The 27,414-nt window shown below is 38.4% G+C and overlaps 2 protein-coding genes across 3 annotated transcripts in view; both read right to left on the reverse strand.

The window, feature by feature from the left end:
• Window positions 1–292: 292 nt before the first annotated feature.
• Window positions 293–18,721, reverse strand: arl6ip1 (ARL6 interacting reticulophagy regulator 1). Its single transcript, XM_077212676.1, has 6 exons — window positions 18,558–18,721; window positions 17,529–17,662; window positions 12,000–12,119; window positions 11,279–11,396; window positions 9,656–9,740; window positions 293–1,168 (listed from the first exon to the last, which is right to left on the reverse strand). Exons 1-6 carry the CDS (start codon window positions 18,591–18,593, stop codon window positions 1,050–1,052), a joined length of 612 nt encoding a protein of 203 aa, XP_077068791.1. The 5' UTR covers window positions 18,594–18,721; the 3' UTR covers window positions 293–1,049.
• Window positions 18,722–19,300: 579 nt separating this feature from the next.
• The window catches only part of smg1 (SMG1 nonsense mediated mRNA decay associated PI3K related kinase), a 55,495-nt gene continuing 47,381 nt past the window's right edge, over window positions 19,301–27,414 (reverse strand). For both annotated transcript variants that reach the window (XM_077212686.1, XM_077212687.1), the window contains 16 exons: window positions 27,126–27,298; window positions 26,751–27,030; window positions 25,871–26,143; window positions 25,505–25,739; window positions 25,186–25,412; window positions 24,939–25,095; window positions 24,573–24,762; window positions 23,978–24,450; window positions 23,764–23,901; window positions 23,351–23,683; window positions 22,337–22,564; window positions 21,991–22,202; window positions 21,809–21,909; window positions 21,553–21,729; window positions 20,668–20,774; window positions 19,301–20,581 (listed from right to left, as the gene is read on the reverse strand). In XM_077212686.1, coding sequence (XP_077068801.1) covers window positions 20,504–20,581; window positions 20,668–20,774; window positions 21,553–21,729; window positions 21,809–21,909; window positions 21,991–22,202; window positions 22,337–22,564; window positions 23,351–23,683; window positions 23,764–23,901; window positions 23,978–24,450; window positions 24,573–24,762; window positions 24,939–25,095; window positions 25,186–25,412; window positions 25,505–25,739; window positions 25,871–26,143; window positions 26,751–27,030; window positions 27,126–27,298 — 3,382 coding nt within the window. In that variant the 3' untranslated portion in view covers window positions 19,301–20,503. The remainder of the gene's footprint in view (window positions 20,582–20,667; window positions 20,775–21,552; window positions 21,730–21,808; window positions 21,910–21,990; window positions 22,203–22,336; window positions 22,565–23,350; window positions 23,684–23,763; window positions 23,902–23,977; window positions 24,451–24,572; window positions 24,763–24,938; window positions 25,096–25,185; window positions 25,413–25,504; window positions 25,740–25,870; window positions 26,144–26,750; window positions 27,031–27,125; window positions 27,299–27,414) is intronic.

A 27,414-nucleotide genomic window follows, 5' to 3' on the forward strand; every position in this document is an offset into this window, starting at 1 on the left:
TTAATGCTATATTTTATATTATATCATATTTTGGCTTATTTATATACAACATAATTTATTAAGATTTTGAATTAGCTTTTATTTTCATTGTGGTTTAAGTTTTCGTAATTGGTATGTGCTTTTGCCACTTTCATTTGTTTCTCCCTTTGTTAGCTTTATAATTTCAGTACTAACTAATAACTTGTAAGTTCATTTTTCTTCAAATTTTTATATTTTACTTCAGCTTTTTTTCAATGACCAAAAATTATTTTAATAGTTTTAGTTTACAATACGACTGATTTGAGAAACAAAATGAGTTTTGAATAAGTTTATTGTTGTGATGAACACAAACACAAAATGACAATTAAAAGAACAAGTAGAGAAGACAGACTTAAGACAAGCCAAAGAAATACAAAGAAAAAAAAATGAACATATATATAAATATATACACAGCCCAGAAACAGGTGTTGGATTGGTAAGTGGCTAGAGCTAGAGGACAGTAATGAGGTCCACACAGCACTAGTACAGCAGTAAGGGTCGAAAATCCCCTACACAAATACTCCAGTTCTGTTTTCCAGTGCAATTTTCAGAACAGTGCAGAAATGCATGTTTTCAAGCCATCCAAAGAAGAAAAAGCTACATTTCAAGACTTCTGATGTTGCGTTCTGTGCATCTAATTGGTTAAAGTAAATGTTCGGTGGTTGCTTCACTGATTGTAAGAAATTAAGCAGTCTTTATATTTTGCACAGACTTAACATTTACTATGACATGCAAATAATCATAGATGCAAGACAATGAACACATTTCAGTTTTGGGAAAAAAATACTTCTGATGACAAACAAATGTATAATTTGAAATTAGACCTAAAAACAGAAAAAAATTACAAATGAACCTCAAGAGATTTCAGCATACATTTAAGCTCTTTACTAGATGTTACTTTTCACTATCAGCTCAGTATCTGCAAAAGCTTCACGTTGGTCTTCAGAGATTTGACTGTAAGCATGGGGGGAGAGGACCTTGTTTAACTCTTAAATTTGTCAGAATTTAACTTTTCACTTGAGCCTTTTCTTTTACTCATTCTTCTTCTCTTTCTGCTTGATAAGTTTGTTGATCTCTCTCTTCACCATGCCAGCATACTTGGTGATGATGCCATGCTGGTTGAGGCCAGGCAGAAGCAGAAGGAAGCTCACTGTTGATACAAAGCAGAAAATGAGTTTACAAACACTAATTGGATGGCCCTGTGAAGGACTACAACTCATCTGTGCCATAGACACTTCAAAATGAAAAAGTAATCTTCTGGATTATGGAATTTGGTGTAGTATGTCATATATAATTAATAAATAGTATATGATATACTACATATAGTATAGTATGGAACTGTATACACTATCTGGTCGGGTGCACATAAAAGGTGCGGTAAAAATAAACGATGTGCAGCAGAAAACGAGGAGGGAATCGCTTCTGAGTACTAACATTTCTGGGGACAGGGACAAGTTTACTTAATGGAGTAGGATCATGTTACTTATAACGTGTTAAAATGTCAAAGAACTATGAGGCTGATACGAGAAAGAGGACATTCCTAGTAGGGCTGGGCGGTAAACAGAGTTTGTACAGTATATCGATTTTTTTTTAAACGATATGGAATGAGGCAATACTGTTTAAATATCAATACAGTAGTTTGATACGAGCACATCTGAAAAATAGCGGAGTAGGGCCTACGCAGTGTGAGCTCCTGCAGTGAACGAACATAGTACAATTTGTCCTAATTAAACATGACACAAGCTTATATTAAAATAACTGGTAAGATATAGTTAAGTTTAAAGCAGCTTGCCCTGTCAGATGCTCTGAGAGATACTGTTGCTGATTGACAGATAAATAGTTGCGCTGTTTAATGCGTTTGAGACGTGGTGCTTTCCTCAGTGCTTAACTGACATTTCACAGGTATATTCTCCATCTGTAAATGTTAGAAAGTCAAACAAATATGTCCATTTACCTTTCAGGAGAGGACGAGCTTCTGCAAGTGAATCTCCGCTAATATTCAAGCTTCCGTTAATAAGCGCCGCCGCGGATGCGCACCAAACAGACGGAGCACAGTAGAATAGTAGCGCAACAATTCTGACTAAAATATACATATTGCTAAAATATTTGTTGTTGGAGACAATAAATGTTCCATATGGGGAATTTTAAACCTACAAGTATATTTTTATGAAAGTGAGCATGGGGTAATCAAATGCAGGCTATGATATATAATTAGTTTGTGCTTTTGTTTTTATTTTCATTTTTAGTTTAGCCTTTAGTCATTTTAAAAAACAAAAGCATTATTTTTGTTTTTAGATTGTAATGTTACAATGTTAGAATGTGATGTGATTTTAACCACCTTTTTGCACATAATATACATCATAGCCTACATTACATTCCTTATATTTGTTTCCATATCCTTCAATATCAACATTGTTTGGATATCATTGAGCAGGATGTGAAATAACATTTTTTTAAATAAATACAGATTTTCTTTGTCCAAATAGAAAAACGTAGAAAGTACCGAGATATATATCGTATATCGCCATTTAACCAATAAATACAGAGATATGATTTTTTGGCCATATCGCCAGTGTCATGGAAAACACAGTACACCTGGGTGGAGAAAGGCGATGAGGACATGTACTGTTTCCTTTGCCCGGAGATTTACAACAAAATCCGACCAAAATGCAAAATGCATAACCGGCCTGCCGACGGGCTACCTAAAAATAGTGTAATCAAATTCCCCCCTAAACTTCTGCCTAGCCCCCCTAAAATGTGATTAAGTGTAAGCTACACAAATTCGTTTTCGCTTCAGTCTTGTTATAATCAGATTCAGCGCGTTCTTCATTTTTTCTTCATTCACAGTTTTTTGGGTCATAAATGTTAAACGAATGACAAAAATAATCAGGCAAAGTAATATACTTTTGTCTAATTTCGCCATTTTGAAGTGAAAATATAGCCTAACATTACTCATCACTCATGTAATGTAATAATTAGTTCACTGTCATTGTGAGGGGAAAAATTTATACTAATGTATACAATAAATACAGTTTAATGGAAAAGTGCTTTTCCTTCTATTTCTTTCAGGGCCAGTAAAAATATAGAAGGGGCCAGTAATACTCTGATCTACTGGCCCTGGGTGTCAGTGGGGATTTTTTTTCATGTTGAGCCCTGTTGGAAGAAGTGAAAATCTGTTGAAAAATCTCACACTGTTATCGTGTGTGTGTGTGTGTGTGTGTGTGTGTGTGTGAGTGAGTGAGTGAGTGAGTGAGTGAGTGAGTGAGTGAGTGAGTGAGTGAGTGAGTGAGTGAGTGAGTGAGAGAGAGAGAGAGAGAGAGAGAGAGACTTTTCAGTGCATGTTTTTATTTATTTTATAAGACCAAACATGCTGTATTAAATTATATAGTTTGTTCCATGGCAAATCGTTTTGGCTGAGGGCAAAGTGAAGTTTCATAACTTTATATATTTAGGCTATTTAACTTTAGTCAGCTCTCTAATAGGCTACAATGTTAATGTTTGACTGAATTGTTTGCTTTATTTCTCATTGTATAGCTTCTTATAGCCTACCTATTAGGCTACTTATACTTTTATACTGGATATTATTGATCATTAAAACTGACATTTAACAAAAAGAGACAGGGTTGTGTAATGTTATATATTCTAAAATATATAAAATATTATTTATATATATTTTAATATGCATTCTCTTCACTGTATGTGTACATGTATAATAAAATAAAACGATACAACCCTGTGTTTGTTAAATGTCAGTTTTAATGATCAATAATGTTTGATATTTTTAAAATGAAAACAAAAAGCAGCAGGGTTGTGTTTTATATTTCGTGTTGTTATAAATATATGCAGTAGAGCCCGACCGATATGGATTTTTGGGGGCCGATGCCGATACCGATATTAGGGAGTAAAAAAAGCCCGAGACCGATATATCGGCCGATATTATTTATGTGTACATTATAATACAGTAGCAATATTATTTATGTGTATTTTAGTACAGTATACCAGTCAAAAGTTTGGACACTTTCCTATTGGTGTGTACAAACTTTTGATGGGTACTTTACACAGTAGCTATAAACAGAATAAATATATTTTATAAACACGTTTTGCAATGATCACTCAAATGTGGTAATCAAACACTTGTGTGACAGATATGTAATGGAGGCAGGGGGAATGATAGAATGAGAATTATACAGCTGAGCTGTAACCAAACTAGTTTGCATTGCATGTTATATTATATTATATTCTAAATACTGTTGCATAATCTTCACTAACGACGACTTTGTCTTTTAATTTAGTCATAACTTGTATCAATAAATATATAAAAAGTGTCACTGACAAAACCTTATTATCTTCTATTTTTACTCTTAATTCCTCTAATCTCTACCAGTGGAGGAAGAACTCAGATCTTTTTACTAAAGTAAAATGAATAATATCATAATGAAAACGTTTTTAATTACATATGTACAGTACTTTTATACTATTTTAAATAATTAGTAAGCGAAATGTACTAAACGTGAAACTAGGCTACTCTTAATGCAAAATGGCCCTATATAAAGTGTTATAATTATATACATTTTTGGAATATTGCTTGATGTTGTAACGTAGCATTATCAGGCAGAATGAGCTTTAACACTGTGTCTACACCGGACGCGGCCGTTACTGCTCGCGTCGCAACAGCTGTTTACCCTAGACAAAGCAGAATCAGTTTACTGTCGGAGATCGCTCGCGCCACGCATTTTAATCAATGTTTCATCAACCAATTGCCTTAATAAATAAGAAGAAGGCCTAAATATAGCAGACAATATAATCAGGACTTCTCAGCTGCGCGCTTGCAATAGTCACAAGCTCACACAATACGTGACAGAGGCTTGTAGCAGAGAAATCAATTCTGTGAATTACACTGCGCAAATCACAAGTAGGCTACTACCCACCGGATGAAGAAGGGTTGGCTCTCAGTCTCCACAGGCTACATAAAATATTCATTTTATTTTATTTTATTTTTCGTGTTTGCATTTATGAGGAAAAAACAATGTTACAGACGCGACAGTTCAGCACTACGGACGTGAGCGATCTGAAAGCGGCACTAATGCTTTGAAACTTTCACATAGACATCAAACAGAAAGCACAAAACCTTTCGTTTCAAAGTGAATTTCGTTTTGTATTGAACTGGATTTAATTTATAAGAAGTAAATTTAGCAGACAATAGATAATCTCGACACGGAGGCGCCTGCGGGTGAACTGGAGCTCGTCTCATGAACCGAAACTCAGCGTATAGACCTGAGAATTGAAATAAATCTATATTGAAATGTCTACTTTTAAACAGAACAATTCAAAACGAAAGACAGACAGACTCATGTAATCGTATGAAATGTGCATTTCTCTCTGGCGCGCGCTCACTGAAGATCGCGAGTCAGCATCGTCAACTTTATCTTTGGCTGACACTGACTGAAAACACTTGTTTATTAATAAACAATTAAAATGTCTCCTTGCTATATTTGTTGTATTCATAATCATTATTTTTGCCAGTTCTTGTGACAGCTTTTAGGTGCTTTATTGGCAGCGCCACCCTTACATGAATCACCGTACCCGCATTTTTTAAAATATTCATTTATCGGCCATTATAAATGCCGATACCGATAGTTAGGAAAATGCCTAAAATCGGCCGATAATATCGGCCCGCCGATATATCGGTCGGGCTCTAATATGCAGTGAAGATAATCAATGTGCGTTGCCTGAACCACATTTGTTTGGCCAATATGTTTATGATAATATGTTCATTTATAATGAAAAGAGGTGTTTTATATAAGTTACATTTCGTTGTATTGTTGTATTGTTGAGAGGCAGAGTTGTATTTTATACCATATTTCGTTTTATTGTTGCCTAAAATATACATAAAGACATAACCGGAGTAGCAGAGCGAGCTGAGTGACGCGATCAAGAACGCGCTGTTCCATTTGCAGAATAACCGGACTCGCGTCCTCTCGTCTTCGGGAGTTCGTTCTCCTGAGTCGAACTTGGCAAGTCTGAACTACCAAGGACGCAAGTCCGAAGTTTGCGTAGGTTACTTGGTATTGAGAAACGGCCAATATTGACCCGCGTTCTGTTTTCTAGCATGCGCCAAGTTGAGTGTGAAACAAGACCAACGCTGCGGGGGGCTCCGGGAACAAACGCGCTCGAATTCGGACCGCAGCAAACCAGCTGTAGCCTGACATGCACTTCTCCAAAAGTGAACACGGAGCAGTTTTTCCGTGCGCGGGATTTGAAAACCCGGAGTGGACCAAAAGCGAAGCGATTACAAAATGCTTAGAGTGGATAGAGGAACGTGCATTCGCTCCAATCCAGGCTTTATCACATCCTCCTCAGCAGGGTGAATAGGCCTACACCTCGTCTTTCCTTAATTTAAGACCTCTGCAAACTAAAATTAAGACATTTATCACACTATTTGAGAAACGAAAGCCTATTTACGGCCTTAAAATTATGAAAGGTGAATTTAAGGCATGGACAGACGGGAACCCTGCAATTGACGGAAATCCGTCATAGACTCGCTGCAATTAACGGAAATCCGTCGTAGCGACGGAGAACTTTAATCCCTGCACTTATTTTACAGCTTGTGTTTGTTTTATCTTCTTTTGTACAGCACTTTGGTCAACCTCGGTTGTTTTTAAATTGTGCTTTATAAATAAACTTTGTATTGTATTGTATTGTGTTCAAAAAGAACTGATGCTCACACTGAAAACATTACAACAAGTTTTATATTTGAAAATCAACAAACAACCAAAAAAATAAGCAGCTCTATGCACTTTTTAAAGCAAGATTCTATTGTGTGGCATTTCCTTATAATGCCCGTTGTCAATAGCAACGCATTATACAGCGCACATCCATGTTATCACAACGGACGCACGCTCTCATTTCATTCAAATACAACTTGCCGTCTTCTTTGTTTTTGATTGTATTGAAAATGAAATCATTGTTAATTTGTTTACAGAATTTGATAATATTGTTGTGATCATCTTGCCTGGTCGAGTTTTGTACGCTGTACAAAATGGATTTAACATGTAAGATTTAAAACATTAATCTTAATTCAATATGTCCCCATAATTATGTGGTACAACGAAATATTGGTGGAATAAGTGTACAATAAATATACATTATTATCTCTTAAATGTCACCCTTAATAGCCTAGTCTTGTTTGAACTTCATTCATTCATTCATTCATTCGTCTTTGGCTCAAAGCAGCTTGCTGCGAACTTTTCTTCGCGGAAGCTTCACGTTCCTTTCAAGTGAGTGAGAGAAAATATTTCGACTCCAAAAAAATTTTTGTGCCCAAATATTTCCCAGACGTAGTTTTGTTATTGAGGTCAAAGTTTACTTGCCTTGCGTTCGCTACAACAGTGGATGATGGTCACACAAAATGACTCGGCAGATTTGAAGTGTTTACCCCTATTGCAGCGACTTTTTTGTGCATGTTCTACCGTCAGGGTGAACATACTCGATTAAGTTTCCCTCAGGACTTTTGTAAAAGCCAAAATATGACCACACCTCAGATTTGGTCCTCTTAAAAGTCGGAAAAATCTCCCGAGCACGGTAACTGCCTTCCGCCATTCCTTCTCCAATAAAAAAAAACATTGCGCGGCGCGCTGCGTGCCTGCGTCAAGCTGTTGCTGGTTGGACAGGATTTATAGTGATTTATTAAAATCACGATAATCAAACACGGTTTTAGGGCTGCAACAACTAATCGATAAAATTGATTATGAAAATCGTTGTCAACGAATGTCATTATCGATTAGTTGGTCTGCTTACGTCACGGGGAGCGTTTACTGGTACGCACACACACGCAAGGTCTCTCTCCCTCAGGCGCTCTGCCGAGCGCGCGCGCTACACGGTTTGGAGCAGTCTCTTCTGTCTCGCATGCGCGCTCTTGCTTGCGCGCTCTAGATTTCGGGAGTTTGAACTAATTCGCGGGCATCAGGGAGCCGCAATCAATATGCGGGAGACTCCCGGGACTTCCGGGATGTCTGTATTTTGTCTCGAGCATCAGGTTGTGCAATCAGTTCGCTCGCAACGTAAGTGATGGATTAAAATAGCGCTACCGCAGAAATAGGTTAAATTAAAACGGTGTTTACAAAGTGAAGCATTAAATACAAAGGCAGTTAATAACAGCAGCAGTAAAATATTGTTTTTTAGTCACTGTACTCAGTGGTTTTCAGCGAATGCTTGTGCACTAATGCATAATTTCTCCTGTCCTTTACTCAAGCCTGTTAGCTTGTTGGGTAACGTTACCTCCATTCCGTTCTCTTTTTATAGCATTTGTCTACTAAGTTTTAATTGTTTTTCAAACGCGATCTACTGCGGCTCTACATTCACACAATTGTTTTCAGTCTTTCTATATTTATTTAATCAATTTATCCTTATATTATATTCTTTTATATATTATATATATAATATATAATATATTCTTTATCCTTATATTCCTTATATATAATTAATTTTAAATAAAAATTAAATGAATTATATATTTTAGATGTTTTTAGTTTGTTTTTAGTTCAGATATTCACATCTGAACAACATGTCTGTGTAAATTTGTTTTAACAAAAATTGTGTTAAAACATAACATGTTGGATATCATTTTTTTAACAATAATCATGTTTGTCAACTTGCCATCAGCAATTATCATTAAAAACAATGCAAATATTGATATTAGTAAAACTCAATGTGTGGCTTTTGCACTTTTTAAAGTACACTTTTACACATAAATACCCTGATTTACGGTTTTATTTAGTTATAATAAAAAAAAAATATCTAATTTAATTTCTATCCGATTAATCGAAAAAATAATCGTCCGATTAATCGATTATCAAAATAATCGTTAGTTGCAGCCCTACACGGTTTTAATGAGAATTAAATTTTGAACGATAATACTAACCGTCAGTACATTTTAGGTTTATAGTGAAACCGGTAATCGTCCCATCCCTACTCCCGGTTATGTCATAAGTGAACAGTTGAGGAAGAAATCGGATGTTAGTCAGTATATTCGGTCCATCCATGCATTCGGTCTCAGACAATAGCAGGAATATTAGGCTGCTGTCACTTTGTCATTAATGATAATAAAATAAAAATACAGCTTTAACAAGATTAACCTATATTTAATTTCTACAGTGAACAAATAGTGTTATTTTAAATTTAGGCAGCTGGTAGGATAAGTGTGTCGCGTAAAGGTGCTTCCTTGAGAACCAGGCCAAAAAAAAGGTATGTGCACCCCTGCCTAAAGTACTATTTATTTCATAAAGAGTAACACTTTTATAACAAATGAAAAATGAGTGAGTGCACAAGAACATTTCACCTAATTGGTACAAACAGACTGAACAAATCTTGTGTGCAGGGAGGGTAAGAGGCACCATATTTTTGGATTGGAACTTTGGCTTTCCATGACCTAAATACAATGGCCTCTTTGTCGCACAGCCTAGTCACAGTTTGCATGAGCCCGGCTTTGATAAAGGACCGTGACTTCTCTACAGTTTGCAGGCTGGTGTTTCATTGCATTGCAGTGCAGTGCTCTAATGTAATACGACAGCCTTTCAACACAGGGGATTTATTCCATGTAGTTTGCATAATTTTTAGCCCAGATAAACCGAATACGTACCGATCAGGTAAGTAAGGAAGAGGTTATGCACTTGTTGTCCGATCCAGGCCACAGCCACAAGACTGCTGATCACAGAGAGGAAATACTGTAGAGAAGTAGAACAATGCGTTACATGGAGTACACTGAGAAGAAGTAGTAAAAACAATATTACAGAAATGCAGAACAAAGTTTTTCACTTGCACACTTGTGAGGAACATCTGACATCCAATCAATACATTTGTATAATATCAAATGTAAGCTTTAGTAAAGGTTTCTCAGAGAAATCTTTTATGGTCACCAATGCTGCACTTATTTGCACAAATATAGAGTAAAAACAGCAATACTGTGAAATATTACAATTTAAATAAACTGTTCTCTATTTTAATATATTTTAAAATGTAATTTATTCATGTGATGGCAAAGCTGAATTTTTTTAGCAGCCATTACTCCAGTCTGAAAACCGTGATATAGGTTTTTTCCCCCCAGTATTCTTTGATGGACAAAATTCTAAAGAACAGCATTTATTTAAAATAGCCATGTTTTGTAACAATATAAATGTCTTTATGGTCACAAATTGATCATTTTAATGCATCCTTACTAAATAAATGTATTAATCGTGATGTAATTGTGACGTGATATATAGTTGTAGCACCTCTCTATATAAACACGATTGAACAATAGGTATGTTGAAAGATACAGTACAACTTACCGAAATGTATGGCTCATTCATAATATCGATCAATTAGCTAGTTTTACAAGCTTGGAAAGGGGTCAATAAAACAGCTGGAGAATAATGTCACTGTTACATTTACCTCAGGAAAGCCATTTAATGACCATATATAGCACGTTAGTTGGCTAGAAAAATTAGCTATAGAGAGGAGTATTTTGCTAAATAGTCTATGTGCACTATATTACATATTTATTGTATTTTTACTTATATCATTAAAATATAATAACGTTGTTATTATAATAAAAACCACATTATATTTGAGTTATTTTTAACCTTTTAATAATAATACCAGCTGACAGGGCTCTCTGTATAGCATTAGGTGAGATTTTTTTCTTGAGAAAAATTAACATGCATCTACCTAATATGTATCAAAATGAATCAATATTGAATCAAGATCGAAATCAAATCACAAGAAATTGTGAAATTTGTGACAAGCAATAATAAAAAAATAGTAGCCTACCAGTCACTGTTCCATGTAAACATTGTAACATGTTGTCAATAAACCTAGTAAAAGTATGTTCAGTTGCCAAATTTTTGACAATCACAATACATTTATTGTGATGTTACCCCCGCCCTTCCAAAATTCTCACTCCAAGCTAAACTCAAAAGTATGCAGCCCTGTTATTAATGCATGCTTGTGCAAATGTCTGTTGTATTTGCACGACACAATAATACTGAATATCGACTGTGCCCTTAAATATGTTATCCTAACGGCACAAAGAGCTCTTTAATTATGTATGGGTAGAGCCATGCACTCAGGCTCATGTTTGTTTGTTCTTACTGCTGGGTAACAGGGTGAAAGCCAAATTAGTGGTGTGAAATGGCAGTTTACAGTGTGAAATGCTTATGAGTCACTAGTGAGTTCTCAGACATGAAACAAGGAAGATGTTGTTCAACAAGTCAAAGGAGCGTACCATTTTTGGCTTTTCTTCCTTCAGGGCAAACAGACGTTTCCACCAGCCAAGCACACGACGCTGAGTTTTCACAAGGTTCCCACAGATCTCATGGAAACGCTGCTGCTGTTCTGTGGTCCTGTGCAGGAACGAAACAACACTCTTCAATAAACATACATGATAAACAATATCTTTATGGGTAATACAAGCATCCAATGACGAGGAAATCTGCTTCTATTTCTGCTTAGCCAATGCATTTTATTTCTGGGCAAAAAAACATGACCATATTGAAGGCTTAAAGCCACAGGAAGCTGCCAAACACTAAAATAAACACCAGGGCTCTGATCTCGCATTGCAAGACCTCTCACTGCAGAGAGAACGGACGGGATCAGCACACTGAAGATCTGCTGAGTCAAACCAACGCTGCCTGACACTGGATACTCGGCAGCAACTGCAACTTGTCAATCAAAGACACCAGAGACCCATGGTCCTGAACTAGAGCAAGGGAAGTTGCCAGGGGTGACAGACTAAAACGGAATCAGAAGAGGCAAGAACATACATGCTGTGCAAATACCTGCATGTGTTCACAGGGGATCTGAAGTTCTTGCCGTTTATTACATAGAGAAATGAACAATTGAGTTCTAAAGATAAACATGTTATTTGATATTAACCTTGCTATTAGATGAAGAGATTGCGATGAGAGCCTGTGGTCAAGAGCGGGTCTTGTTGTCCATTCACTCACCATTTGTTAGATCCAAAGACACGGGGGGCAAGAGTGGGCACCAGGTAATCAGCCAGGCACAGGATCATGACACTGCATGACAGACCAGTAAGCACAGAGGGGTCCAAGTAGTAGATCAGCCTGCCAACGAAGAGAAAGGAAATTAAACTCTTACTTTTATTTCATTATTTGATGACTGTGCATAGGCCTGTCACGATAACAAATTTTGCTGGACGATAAATTGTCCAAGAAATTATTGTGATAAATGATAATATTGATAATAAACGATAATATTGTTGTTTTGAGACCATTTTTATCTAAAATAATGATAATGGCATAATAATGCAGGTACACCTTTTCAAAGATCAATAAACTTTTATTTCTAAAGACTATTTAATACGGAAAACGGAAAACATTTTAAATATCCGCAATAAATGAACAAAACAACCAAAAACAATAAAAGCAAGTGTCTGTTAACAAAAAATGCACTAATCAATGTGTGACTTCCGTTCACACTGAGAATCATATGCATCATCTACTACTGTGTGAGCATGCGTCTCATATGAGTATGTGCGCTAGTTTGTGTGTGTGCTCGCGTCTCATTGAGTTTGTGCGCGAGTTTGTGTGTGTGTGTGTGTGCTCGCGTCTCATGAGTATGTGAGTGGAGAGTTTGTGTGCGCGCCCGCCCGTCTCATATGATTATGTGCGCGAGTTTGTGTGTGTGCGCGCCTGTCTCATAGGAGTATGTGCGCGAGTTTGTGTGTGTTCGCGCGTGTCTGAGTATGTGCGTGGAGAGTTTGTGTGTCCGCGTGTGTCTCATATGAGTAGGCTATGTGCGTGGAGAGTTTGTGTGTGCGTGCATCTCGTGTGTGTAGAGTTTGCGTGTATGTGCGTGAGAGACTTTAGGTGTGTCATTGTGCATTTCATATGTATTTGTTTGAGCATTCAGTAGTATACATGCATGTTTGACTACTGAATGAGCGTGCGTGAATGAAGTTTGATTTAAGCTCTAGATGGCGCCTCAAATTAGGGAGAGAGAGCGCGCGCGCGAGAGGTAGTGCTGCGGGAATGTGCTATGGCGCTCTGCAATCAAATAGGATTTTAAATAGGCTTAGTAAAAAAACAGAGAGAGAGAGAGAGAGAGAGAGAGAGAGAGAGAGAGAGAGAGAGAGAGAGAAGCATGCAAATGGAAATTATCGCGGCCGGAAAAATTGAGCTAATTTTTTTTATCGTGCGATTAATTGATTTATTGACTATCGCGACAGGCCTAACTGTGCAGAAGTAATCACAACAGAAAACAAAGTGACACACGATTACTTGAAAGTAAAAGGGGAAGGGAAAGGGCATCGCTATTAAGAACTTGTTTATTCTTCTAATCGTTGTGGCATGCTACACTTAAAAAAAAAAAAAAAAGAAGCAAACATGAAAAACATCAGCTTAAAGTTAAAGCTTAACAGGTTCAATTTTAAAGCTAAAGAGTGTAATTTTTTATTTACTTTCTGAGACTGTTGGCCTGTGTTTTAGAGGTGGGTGATTCTTTCAGCAGGTTACATGCTTAAGCCAGTAGAGACCAGTGAAAAGACTTTTGAATGAATCTGTTCAGTCAGTGATTCTACGACTCACTCAAATTCATTCAGAAACAAAATAATTGACTGGCTGCATCTGAAATCACATACTCCCTTACTATATAGCAGGCAAACAACAGTATGTGACAAAAGTAGTATGTCCAGATGACCTACTACTTTCGGCGAGATTCTGAAGTGTGTTTGAAAGTGCGTTTAAGAGTTTGCATGTGATTCATGCTTAAAATGGGCATCATAAATGTAAGGAATTTGTCTATATGGACACCAAATTAATATTGTAGATTTTGGTCATGTCACTTAAGGTGAGTGTCAGAACACAAAATGACCTCTTACCTTGGGGCACCAGCTAAGAAAGTTGCCTTAACAGTAAATTAACGATCAAAGATGATTGTTGAATAAATACAATTATGTTAATGGAAAGGAGCCTGTCGCCCAATCTTAAGGATTTGTGAGATATCATTAACTTGTAGAGCCTCTTCTGTATTATCAACACACGGAAGACAGAAGTGTAATAAAATACTTTTTTTTTTTTTTACCAAAAAGATAAACAGGAGTAAAATCAACAACTACTAAATGAATTTTGTGAATGATAAAAGGAATTCAGTACATAAGATGCTTAAAACACAATTGATAAAGGCAGATGTGGCTATGATAGCTATATTACCTTATGGAAAGATACAATTAATAAAGGCAAAGACCACTGACCTATATGACTGGTTCGCTCATGACATCATAAAAAGTGAAGCCACTGTGCAACCATATTGGTAATGGTAAGAAAACATAACCTAAAAACTCAGCGTTTTTATATCTGAAGTCTCCCTGTACATTCTTACAAAGCAAACATCCTAAACATTTAAATGGTTATTTGTTTAAAGTCAAGAAATTCCCCCGCTTATTTAAAGTTCATCAACATTCATCTTCATTATAGTAGCAAATATCAGATCAGATGGCCGACAAGCAGTGGTTAAATTGGGCCGGGGCTCTTCGGGGCTTGGAAGCCTCCGTGGACCTACCCGTCACATGTATATAAAGATAATAAATTCTTTGTTTACGAGGATAAGTCAGATAATTGGCAGAGATATTTGTACACCATTGAGGACATATTTATGAATAAAAATATTGATTTTAGATAATAAAATACCTAAAAAACTACACATAGTCCCTTTAATATTTCCGGCATAATTATGTAGGTTTAGTTATCAGCATGCAGTAGACACCAATCTCAACAATTTCTGTATGCCACTTAAAAACCACCATAAACATCAAAGATATTGTCTGAATCAACAATTCAGGGATTCAGGGGAAGCGGGACTTTTATTTTGACGGGTGGCTCTGAGAACACCAGCACCTGAGAAGAAAACGGCAGCGCCTGATCACACAGCGCTCACTCACATTCTCAGTCTTCATTAGTTTACGATCTCTGTCAGTCACATCTAATAGTTTATTAGACAGAACTGGTAAACAAAGAAAGTAAATGGTATGCGGAAAAGTAAACTGATTGCTTTTATATTATTTGTAACAGAAAAGGCAAACAATCAGGCTAAAATATTTTTATCATTAAATATTATCTCATTTACCGTCAACATTCAGCAAATGCGCATCTACATCATTTAAACAAATCTCTGAATATCTAATGAACATTTAATTTCACAAACCTTGCAGATTTAATCGAATCCAGCTGTGATATCTTGTGAAGTGTGCATTTGTATCCTGCATAAACGTGTTCCGGCGAGTGACGGTTGGTCCGTGAAGTGAGTGAATGCGAACAGAAGATCAGCTTCACATGAAACTTTAAATCCTTCATTTTTAAATATGCTGTGCTATATCCAGTTGCCCACTGTGTCATATTCATATCGGTTTCACTGTGTGCTGTATGTAAAATCAGTGTTACCTTCTCTTTATTTGAAAAAATATGTTTATCAGTGCGCACAAAATTACCAGATTACTGAGTGCCCTGTTACAGCGTTTACTTCCTTTTTATTCACATATTCATATACATTTAAACGATTACTTTATTTGTGAAAAATACTGTAATAGGATTGCGGATTCAAGAAGATGCCATCTAAAGTATAAGCATGTTTATTTTAAAGATTTGTTTTCTAATTTATTAATAATAAATATAAAGTATAGGCTTTATATATCGGCCACCTTGCTCTCCGAGGTATCGGCAATAAATAAATAAAATCTTAGATGCACCTCGTTGCGGACGTGGATGATTCTGAATCGATTCACAAATGTAATAAATCGATTTTCTAAAAAAAAAATTAAAAAAGAATCTTTTTTCTTTTTCTAATAATGTAATATTGACGGAACGCAAAAGGCGTAACTCTGAAGCGCGGACAGTCTGTGGCGTGCATATAACAGAGACGCATGATGGCTGAGCGCCAAATCCGAACCACACCCTCTTCGTTAAAAGCCAACATGTACACAGTTGGGGTGGGGGAAAACACCACGAACGTCGTGTGTATTTGAATGACAAAAATGTCGTATTGCGAGTCATTGACGCCTGCCGATCGGCAACGGTACATTGCAAAATTAACTGCAATAGGTTATGATTGCCCTTATTGAATTAAAAACTGGGTCAATGACCCAACCAAATGGCCGTTTCCAGAAATATTTTGTTATCTGGTTGAATCTCCAGGTAAGACATCGCGGTAGCTGTAGCGGTAACATTAGCCTAACTCAATCAACTTTTGTATATGTTGCATACTATAACTCCATAAAACCTTGTCACTTACCAATTGTACACATGCTTCACCTCAAACTATTAATCCTTTTGTAAAACGGTGATCAGTAGTACGAGGTTGCCGAGGGACTGTGCTGACAGTGATCCCTAACTCACAGACTGCAGTCTGTATGAGTGTAGACCTTGAACGAACTTACTCCATAGGTTCACGGCTCGCGTCATTACGTAGCGATTGGACTATCAAGCTGATAACGCTCATGTGAATGAGACATCCCTTATGAAAAACAACTATAGGAATCTTGTAGTATATTAGGACAAAATATTATTATAATCATATAGGAATACTATAGTATTTTGGGACATACTATAGAAGTACTATAGAGGTATTACAGAACATCACAGAAGCATTACACTACTATTTATTGCTTGTAGCCATTTTGTTCTCCTTTCCGGATCTGTGTGTTTATTAGGAAAGATGTAGAACTTCAATTCATAATTTGTTTGTTTATTGGCGGTACAGAAAACGACACAGCACCTCTTCGGCATGATTGTAAAGTGTATTTCAATGAGCGCCAAGGCAATGTTTTCCTCCATGGGCTAAATTCACATCATGTGACGGGGCGTTCCCAGACCAACCGTCGCTATGTATGGAAAATTGGCATAATTTCATTGTGACCTTTTTTCTATTTTTGTATCAGAGCTGCTTTCTGTATTGTTTTGTTTTCACATCAACATGCTGTAAACAGATCTGTTATTACGTACGTTATACATAGGCTTGCTGTACTGCCCTCCACAGTCACAGTGTGTATCAGTGCTATGCCAGTCACAAAATGTTTTTTCATTTTGACTGTGCTCTCTGCAGATGTTCATTTTATTTATTTATTATGGTCTTATAAATCTGCATACTGTTGGGAACAACATTTCCAAGTAAATACAACACTTATGTTTACTTCAGCTTACTTATTGATACTGTTATGTTTCAACCGCGAATGCTTAGGGTGCCATTTGGGACCAGGCCATAGAAGCTGCACTTGCCTGCCCTAGAGGCAGTTCAAAGATGGCCACAGAAGGAAATGACTTAAAGGGACTTTGGTATAAGTTTAGAATGCGTAACAACCTATATATATCTGAGGCACAAGATAGAAAGCGATGATTGTAAAAATCATTAAATACTTTAAGACTTAAGCTTCCAGTGAGTGACCTTATCTGATTACTTTAAGTTAAAGATTAGGCCTCAAGTCAAGAAGTAGAACTAATGCACACTATGAGCCGCAGACTCACGTGAAGAGGATTGTGGTGGCGGCCACTAATGCTGCAGGGTACCACGGCTTCTCCCAGCGCAGGAACTGATCTCCAGCCAGGATGACCTCTCCCCATCCTTGCAGGTGCTCTTCCAGCTGACTGGTCTCCTGAGCCTAGAGAAATGCTTCTAGTCAATATTAGTGTTTAAACAATGAGTTATCTTATGTCATGTGACATGGCATTATCGGGATTGTTTTAAAATGGGAGTGTCATGAAGTCTTGGGATGGGCACTTCCAGCTGGAATGTCAGGAATGCTAAAATTTATACAAACACAAAATAGTCACTTATGAAAGATAAATGAAATGGTAAATATATATAAAAACAAAAAAAGGAGCACGTTTTTTTTAAGACAGGGACGGTGAAATGTTCCGTTTAAACCAGCTGGTAAAGTTTAAATGGCCACTTCCTTTGTAACTTCCTTTCTGTGATGTATTACTTAAAAATAAGTTAGTGTCATTTTTTAAAATGAATTTTAAAAGGCTAAAGCATGAACTTCCACCAGAGTTCTTGGTGGCTTTACAACTAAGTTAATCTAAAAAACATTTAGACACGCATGTGGAGAATTTCGTCTCGCTATCTCCAGCAAAGATCCATGCATTCTAAAGGTACAACTTAAAAATATTCATCAAAAAGTTAATACATTAAACATAGAAATCCAAGATTTGTGTGCGAAAACCATTTAGTAAGATGCTAACGTTAGATAGAGTAATCTATTTTTGTTAGCACTGCATTAGCTTGCTAACATCTTATCACGCACTTCATTTCCGTGGCGTATTTACAGAACGATTATTCTCTGCGTTAACACGTCTAAAAAATACAAATAAGAGACGGATTAAGTTTTATGGTACTCTGTCGCGTATTTATATAATCTGGTTAGCAGTACAGCAGTAACTGTTAACGTTACGTTAGATGTCCGCGTAGCATATTGCTAAAAAGATTGCCACGATAGGAAATGTTTCGACAGCAGGCGAACTGCTTGTAAGAAGGAACATGATCAGACCACTTACCAACAAATTTGCACTTTTATTATCGCCCTCAGCCATGGTTTATTTTGGGGAATTTCAGATTTTGTATTCCTCGGAGAGAACGATTATATATGAACCCGCTTCCCCTCTAACGTTACTGCCGCAGTCTGTCAACCGACCGTTATTTTCAGGATGTTTTTATCTGAAACTCGGAATACAAGGAGTCATGGGAAATGTAGTTCACAAGTTATCAACGAAAGGTGCTTTAAATGTGCTGATCAATTAATTGTTGAAAAACAATCGGTAACTGTAAAATTTAACCTGCCACTCAGTAAAAATTAAATAGTGCGAGACCAAATGTTAATTTTTAATTACTAATAAAATTATATTTCCCCCAAACTGTAGTTAGACAGCTGAGCTTACTCAATCTGATGAACTACAATCTGATGGCAATGGGAGAAATCATGCATCATCATGCATTTTGGACTCAAAAACATTGAGACAGGGCTAAATATTAGTTTAGGTAAATAAGTACAAACTTCACGACAATTGAATATCAATGCCATTAATGCTACTGTTTGTGGTCAGTAAGATGTTTTTTTTTAAGTCTCTTATGCTCACCAAGGCTACAATTACTTGATTAAAAATACAGTACAAAAATACACACACACAACCACAATATATATAGACAATTCTGGGTAAACAATTCCAAGTATGAAAATAACAAAAGCATCAAAATCAGACAAACACAACTAAATACAGCAAACACTCCAATGAAGACCAAAGAGGTTTAATAATAATTTTATTTGACCAACAAAATGGAGTAAAACCACTGAGACAACAATTGTAACCATCACCACATCACAATTCCATTACTTATTTCTCCCACTAAAAATGTAAAACTAGGTCAAGTTCAGTAAAACGCAAGCTTTAACAAGGAACATGTATCAGCGATAATACACTTCCACAGGCAAGTCAAAAAAAAAAAAAGGAGCAATCAAGACAAACTAAATTTATAGTAAAGGAGGAGAGGGAGAAAAATCTACAATACACAAACAAGATCAGAGATGCATACTAAGAAAAAAGCATTTAGAAACCGATTTGCACATCTCACCACACTGAGCCTGGGTCATATTCAAAGATCAAATCAAATAGAGACCTCAGACTGAACACTTACCAACTCCAAGCATATCATTCATTGTGCCAAACATTGAGAAACTCATGACAGTAAATGTTCCCAAAACCACTTTGCGATTCGCCTTTTAATCAAGAAATCTGTGCAATACATTAGAGAAGGTGTAAAATAAGTATTTGCAATGTTTCCTATATATGCTAGAGGGGAAAAGGTCTTTTGGTGGTTAAGAACGAACTCTAAGGTCTGTCAAAGGCCTTCTGGCTTTGAATGGAGTCCCTTGAGCCTTCCAGTTACACAGCCCTCCACACCTGCTCCAGCAGGAGACAGCTCAGCCGTAAGTCGTGCATGACCCCGAGCCATCCAAAAACAGAGGCCAGAGGATGCCTCGAAGACCGGATCACCCTTTCCTTCCACTCTCGCACAAATGTAGTCTAGAAACTCAATAATTACCGCAGACCTCTGCTCTAAGAGTGGATAAACTGTCTCCTGCAAATTTTCCCTGTGGCAAATCCTATTTGTTTTGATAGTTGACAGACGTTTATTTGTTGTTGTTGATACAGGGGTTGGTTGGGGGGTAGTTCAAGCCATGTGCCTTATCCCCCCCCCCCACCCCGCCTCCCCATCTTGGTGAGCTCCCACACATCACGGGGAGACAGATGCAGACCCATTTCGTTGTGTTAGCTGGATCGCCGGATGTAGCTATGCTACGGGGATCCGGTGTGGGCCTGAGGGAGGGTTTCTACACCCCACCTCCTTTTCCTGCATGGTGCTCTGTGGCTCCATTGCCCCAGACCCAGTGGATTTTGGTGGATTTCTACCCTCGCTGGACCAAAGTGATCTACAAGGATCCCGTTCACACCCATGCCGTCCATCCCTCGTACAACTGTGCAAGGTTGTCCACGTTCGTCGCCTCTTTGATGACATAATCCACCTGAGTGAGAGTGAGAAACAAATGTGCATTAAGACACATGCAGAACAGTAGCAGTAAGGTCGTAGGTGTAAAGGAGGAATGCTCACCTGCTCAGTGACACTCATTCTCCTGTTAGGGTCTACATCTCTCCCTTCCAGTTTGGCTTTTACCCTCTTCCACACACTAACAGCGTAGGAATTCCTTTCTTGCACAGCTGTAGGAAAAATTGCTGATCAGTGATCTTAGCAAAGCTTAAAGTTTATATAAAGCATTTCATAGCTACAAATACTTTAATAAAAAGGTACCAATTTCGTATAGAAGATAATACACAAACAATCCATTGTAATTAAAAACTTAAAAAAATTTTTTTTTAAACTGGCTGAACACATGAGCATTACTTAACTCGAATATAAAAAAGCACTTCAATCATGAGTGTCTATTGTAGTTCAAACACACAGATCTAAGGTTCCTACGCTACACAAGCTTGGGGTCAGTAAGACTGACTTTAAAAGAAAATTATATTTTTATTCAGGAAGGACAGATTAAATTGATCAGAAGGGACAGTAATGACATTTTTAATGTTACAAAACATTTCTGTTTCATATAAATGGAGTTCTTTTAAACTTCATATTCATCAAATAATCCTGATAAAATGTATCAATTTCTGAAGGATCATGAGACACTGAAGACAGGAGTGCTGAGCTTTGCCATCACAGGAATGAATTAATAATAATAACTATTATTATTATTATTATTTATTATATACCTAAACTTTTGAACAGTAATGTATATAATCGCTGATAGCTGTTAAAACTTGTTCAAACTTGCTCAAACGCATGAGCAGAGTTGGTGAGAGAGAACTTGATTATCAAAAAGCACTTGACTGATCTATCTGTTAAAGTAATTGGTCAAACATGCAGATGTAAAGTCACATTTGAGTGATTTTAAAATTGAGTGATGTATGAGACTAAGGAATTTGCTTTATAACTAACCTCTCCCAGTTTTGGGATCCCGCACAGCTCTTTTGGGGCTCGGGGCCAGTCCTTTACTGTTGATCATCAAAGTACTGGGGGGAGTGTCTGTCGGGGTCCCAAAGTTTCGAGGAATTACTTTGCGGGCATTCTGAGACATGCTGTCCGGCTGGGTCTTCACTCCAGTGCAGCGCACTGCTACAGGGACAGAGAGATTAAGTTCAGTAATACTGAACAGAAATCACCTAAAAAAAAAGAAAGCAAAACACAGACGTACCTGCAGCAAAGCTGGTCTGGACTGTGGAAGTGGGACTCACACAATCAGTCCCTCTCTCAGTAACAAGGGGAGAAGCGAAGCCCACCAAGCCATTGTAGATGCTGGGGGGGGATTAGGGGGGGGGCAGTTAGAACTACAAAAGCCACTTCAAGTTATGTTCTGAAACCAGCTTAAGCACTCACCCCTGGCTCTGAACCTTTAGCTCCTTCAGGGTGGCAGGAATCTCCTGCAGCAGCTCAACCTGCTCTTGGCTGCGTGGTTGACCTGTGGCTTGCACTACTGTGAACAGCACTATCTGCACATTATCTTGCCATGCCTTGTATTCTGACAGGAACTGACGCACACTGCCCTCATAGGTCACTTCCTCTCCCTCTGCAAGGGCATTTTCCTCATCCTGCCAAATTGAAAAACAGCTAACATTAGAGCATACACAAAAGCTATTCTAACACACTTAAAACTAATTTTTGGAAGCGGATAGGCACCCAATAAACTTAACAGATCAACCATTTTGCATTGGATATTAAATACCTTTGCCATTGCACGCAGTAGGTGCTTAACATCAGCAAGTTGACGGTTGTGATTGGACAGGATGCCTTTAATGGAGTCCACCAGCAGCTGTAAAGTCTCTGTCACGCTCTCCAGCTGCTGCTCTCTGTCCTCCTGCATGGCTCTCTGACTGGACATCTCCTGGGTGAGGTGATTCTGCGCATACACTAGCCACTCAGGCCCACCAATAGACAGATCCATGGCAGGACTCTGCAAAGACACAATCCAGTGGTTTTCAATTAGAAACGGACAATGACAACAGATTACAGAGAAATAGTAGATGGATCATATGGGTAATCACATGTTGTGATGTAATATGTACAAACAGGAATGTTGATGGTTCAGCTTTTAGAGTCACTGTCAAATACATTTCAAAGTGAAACTTAGCAAGGTAGTGATATGTTGGGATGCACCAAAATTAACATTATGCAATTTTTTTTAAATATATAAAAAATAAAGCAAAAAAATAAAATCAATTCATTTTGAGATTTGCAAGAATTAAGTGTTATTAAATTACTAGTGTTTTGAAAGAATAATTTGTAAAAATGTGAAAATGAGGGGAATGATAAATAATAATAGCAATACTCCAATGTACAGTACTGTTCAAAAGTAAGATTTTTTTTTTACTTTGAAAGAAATTGAAGCTTTTATTCAGCAAGGAAGCATTTAATCAATTCAACATGACAGTAAAGACATTTGCACTATTTCAAAAGCCTTCAATTTCAAATAAATACTGTTCTTTTGAACATTCTATTTCAAAGAATACATAATTTTCTTTATCACGGGTTCCTTTTCTGAAGGATCATGTGACACTGAAGACTAGAGAAATGGCTGCTGAAAATTCACCTTTGCCATCACAGGAATAAATTACACTTTAAAATGCAAAACAGTTATTTTAAATTGTAGAATATTCAATGTGTATATTAGTGTATATGCATCTATTCAGTATAGATGGATGGTGAAACATGTAAAAACCTAGCGACAAGCAACACCCACCAGTCTATGAAGCAGCTGAAGTTCCAGAGGGGAAACAGATGTGCTAAACTGGGCAGCGTAGGAGCAGGTGGCCTGGCATCGTTTCACAAGTTCAAAAAGTGTGGCATCCATGTTCAAGGCTTCAGCGGTACGGGTACGCAAACCTTCAAAGTTGAGGATGGTGCTGCAGAGAAAAGTAACCTGGTTTGCACGCTGACTCTCCTTCATCACCAAGGCACGGCGTTCTGCTATAGTGGCCTCAAAGTCCTGTAGCACTGGGGCGAGTGCGGGGTTTGCACCACCGGCCCACTTCAGCCTCTGCTCTATGCTGCCCTCTAGACCAGCCAACTTCTCCTGCAACACAAAACCCAACACAGTTTAGATTAAAAGGTTTCCATTTCACATTGTTCTCCAAAACAAGCAAAGGCTTTAACCTGGACGCTGCCAATAGAAGCTTCATCCTGACTGAGTTTGTAGAGCTTCTTCTTCATATTGCTGAGGATGATGGAACGAGGTGGGGGATTGACCGTCATGGGCTGCGTCCTTGCACCAAGAATGTCCTCATGCTGCCACTGATGAGACAGATCGGAGAGTTACAACCAAAACCACTGTCAATTTTTTCATAAATGAAAGAGAACCGGTTCTTACCTGGAACATTGTGATGTGAAGCTGAGTCCTCTGAAGGCTGACCTTACAAGCGTCGATGCTGACCTCCAGACGTCGCACCAGGTCTAGTTTTTTCCAGGCCGTGTCGTAGGAGCTGGCCAGCACTGTGGCCCTGTTGAGCAGAAGCTGGGATATCCGCCCTGCCTGCACACCTTGCTCTACTGCTTTCTTGCACAGGTCATCTAGAGAAACTTTCCCCTCAGCGCCAAAGTCCTTGGCCTCGACTTGGGCGATGAGGTCCATGCCGAGCGCACTGAGGGTGCTGCAGATGGCTAGGCCCAGAGCCTGGGTGGGGAGCCCCATTAGCATCTGTCTCACAAAGTCTGCCGTGAAGGCTTTGATGGGCCGCATCATCTGGTCCTCGCTCACTACAGTGGAGCCTCGATACACAGGCTTCACAATGGGTACTGGGCCATTAGAGGGTGGAGGCTCATCTGTGGGTGTAGGGCATGTTCCTGTTGAAAAAAGTGAGAAAGGTGCCAAATCAAGAACATAGTACAGTTGTGCGCTACTTTATATTACTTAATTCATGCTTCACTCTTAATATATTGAGGAAATAAATTTATTAGCCATTTACCAGATAGTGTCTGTGCAAATGATCCACACAGACGGAAGAAGTCTCGGATGGTCTGGAGTCTCTTCAGAAAGAAAATCTCTTCCAAGACCTGCCTGGTCAGAACATTATCAAAGAAATGGAGCTGTGTAGCTCTGGACTCCCGGATCACATCCACCTTTCTCCAGGCAGCAGGCACATCCATAGAGTTCAGCTGGATGAGAGAACAGGATTCATTAGACAACTCTAATCTAAATAAGCTACAGTCAGCTAAGGACAAAAAAAAGAGGGAAAAACTAGCCCCCCCTGCACATCAGACTCAAATATTAGGCAACATTACACCTCTATCCAAAAAGGAACTTTCCTTAAGGTCACTATCAGTTTTTTTACCTTGTCAATCAGAAGTCCAAATGCAGTCTCCAGCTGTGCAAACATGCCATCAAAAGCTACCAACAACATCTGACCAGCACTCATCTTGGGTGTTTCCTGCACAGAGCTCTCCATGCTGCGTGGCTGGATCAGTTCTGAGTACTGGGCCCGCAGAACCCTGACAAGACAAGACATAAAGATAAGTCTGTCCTAAAAGTAATGCAGCTTCAACACACAGAATGGTAAACTTTTCTATTTTCCATGTTACCTAGTGACATCCAGATAGTGGTCATCCGGATCGTCCTCCAGGCCCATGGTGGTGTTACGAAGGTGAGCCTGCAGAACTTCCCCCAACCCCTGCAGCGACACTCCATCTGCGCACTGATCAATAAGTGCATCAAGGTCTGCTAGCATGGTCTCTAACGTGCTTTCCCCCTTCAGCATGCATCGCAGAGCCTCTGGGAAGATGATCTGACGGAAGTTTGTGTTGAGCTCCTTCAAATATTAACAAAAAATGTTTGATTCACTGAAAAACAATCAAATCACTGAAGCCACAGAATACCATTAAACACTGAGAACATCCTTACCTGTAGACAGGTGTACACGCCATTGGCCAGGTAGACAACTTGCGAGGACTCGGCAGGACTGAGGATATCCAGGTCATGTGACATAAGCTGGCACTGCTGCAACAGTTGCACAAGGCATGTGATGTTCCCACTCATACTGCAGAGCTCCTCCAGGAACCAGGCGCCATCACGGGATGTCAGTTCCACCAGTTGCTCTCCGGCACTGGCTGCCGCTCCCTCCATCACCAGGTTACGCCTGCAAAGCACAGAAACATACTATACCCTTTAATCCTTTAAGGACAAATTAGGGCATGGAGGACCAGAAAAAAATCTTAAATGTGATTTTCACAATTCTTGTAAGCTTTTTTTTAAACCACAGATTCAGACCTGGTGAGGGCACAGAGTGCAGAGACGATGATGCCTGCTAGGCTGAAGGAGCCGAGCTCGGCATCCTCATGCAGGAAGACTTTGATACATCGCTCAATCTCCTGCAGCTGCTCCTCACACACAGGCACACCAGCGCCCTCTGCCTTCAGACGCTCTACCTGCCGCATCAGACGAGTGTTGGTTTCTGCTGCATGGTGCTGCAGCGCCATCTCAATACTAGATAGAATCTGACATGTGGCAGGAGGGGGCTGGGGTGCAAACTGCATTTCATACCTAAAAAGACAAGTTTAATTTAAGATTAAGATAAGATTTAATTTATATTTGATTAATCATTAAATATTATGAAAATGAAATGGGAAACGTCACAGAAACCTTTGTGATTGAACATTTTAAAATGATTACAATAATTTAAATGTATTTGATATTTCCAAGACATGGGAATCCTGATATACATTACCAATTGTATAAATTTGGGGTCAGTAAGATTTTTAATTAATAACAAATTGATCAAAAGTGAAACTATTTTAAATCTTTACAAAAGATTTCTATTTAAGATAAAAGCTTTTAAGATTATATTGAAGGAAGTTCCTCAAAAATTCCTGAGCAACAAATCAGCATATTAGAATGATTTCTGAAGGATAATGTGACACTGAAAAAATTCAGTTTTGCATCACGGGAATAAACTGCAATTTAATAGATATCAAACTACTTGAAATAATATTTCAAAATATTAATGTTTTCTTTTTAACTTGGTGAGCCTTAGAGACTTTTCAAAAATGAAAAAAAAAAAATCTTACCGACCTCAAAGGGAAGGAAAAGCAGCCAACAAGTGTCCACCATGTCTTTTGACTAATAGGTAACAGTTAGCAAATGCACTTACTGATGATAGACGGTCTGGCAGTGATCGACAGTCATGTCACACACCAGCTCCTCCATCCACTGTTTCCACGTGTGAACTCTGTGCCTGTGCAGCACTGCACGGGGGTACAGCAGGGCCACTGTGGCGTAGCTGTGCAGGTGCTCAAGACAGCCACGCAGCTGAGAGCGCCGCTGCTGTAACAGAGCGCTCACCTCCGCCTCCAGTGCTTCACACTGGCTGATCAGATGTGCTTGGCCTGCATTCTGCAAGAAAGATGTTGCTGGCACATAGCTGGGTGGACCTGCAGTTTAAAAGGACCAAAAGAAAAAATTGGAAGTTTGCTTGATCAAATTTCAGTTCATATTCAGTAAAAGATACCCAAAACAAATTCTGTACCTAAATCAATAGGGCTACTGATCTCCTGGAGGAGGCTGGCAAGCTGGGTGGCCTCTAAACTGGCAAAGGCAGCTTGATACTGAGAAATCCACTGATCCAAATCTGACAACTTCCCCTGAATGGCATCCTGGACAGTCCTCTGCCTAGACTGCAACTGAGTGTGCTCAGAGTATCTGAAAAGGGACAGGAGAAAGAATGAGAACCTTTAATCCATCCCATCAAATCTACAATAATGATTAATTATCAAGCAATAATCATGAACGGCACAACACGATTCCTTCCAAAAAAC

The sequence above is a fragment of the Siphateles boraxobius genome, unplaced genomic scaffold (assembly GCF_051911475.1).
Source record: "Siphateles boraxobius isolate OS27281-9 unplaced genomic scaffold, OSU_SipBor_1 66, whole genome shotgun sequence".
NCBI lineage: Eukaryota > Metazoa > Chordata > Actinopteri > Cypriniformes > Leuciscidae > Siphateles > Siphateles boraxobius.

Excerpts from the sequence above, each read along its gene's own strand:
- arl6ip1 (XM_077212676.1), bottom strand. The coding sequence starts at position 18,593 with ATGGCTGAGGGCGATAATAAAAGTGCAAATTTGTTG. Across the intron at positions 11,397-11,999 it reads GTCTTTGGATCTAACAAATG|GACCACAGAACAGCAGCAGC; the intron begins GTGAGTGAATGG and ends GTTCCTGCACAG. Across the intron at positions 9,741-11,278 it reads AGGAAGAAAAGCCAAAAATG|TATTTCCTCTCTGTGATCAG; the intron begins GTACGCTCCTTT and ends ACTTCTCTACAG.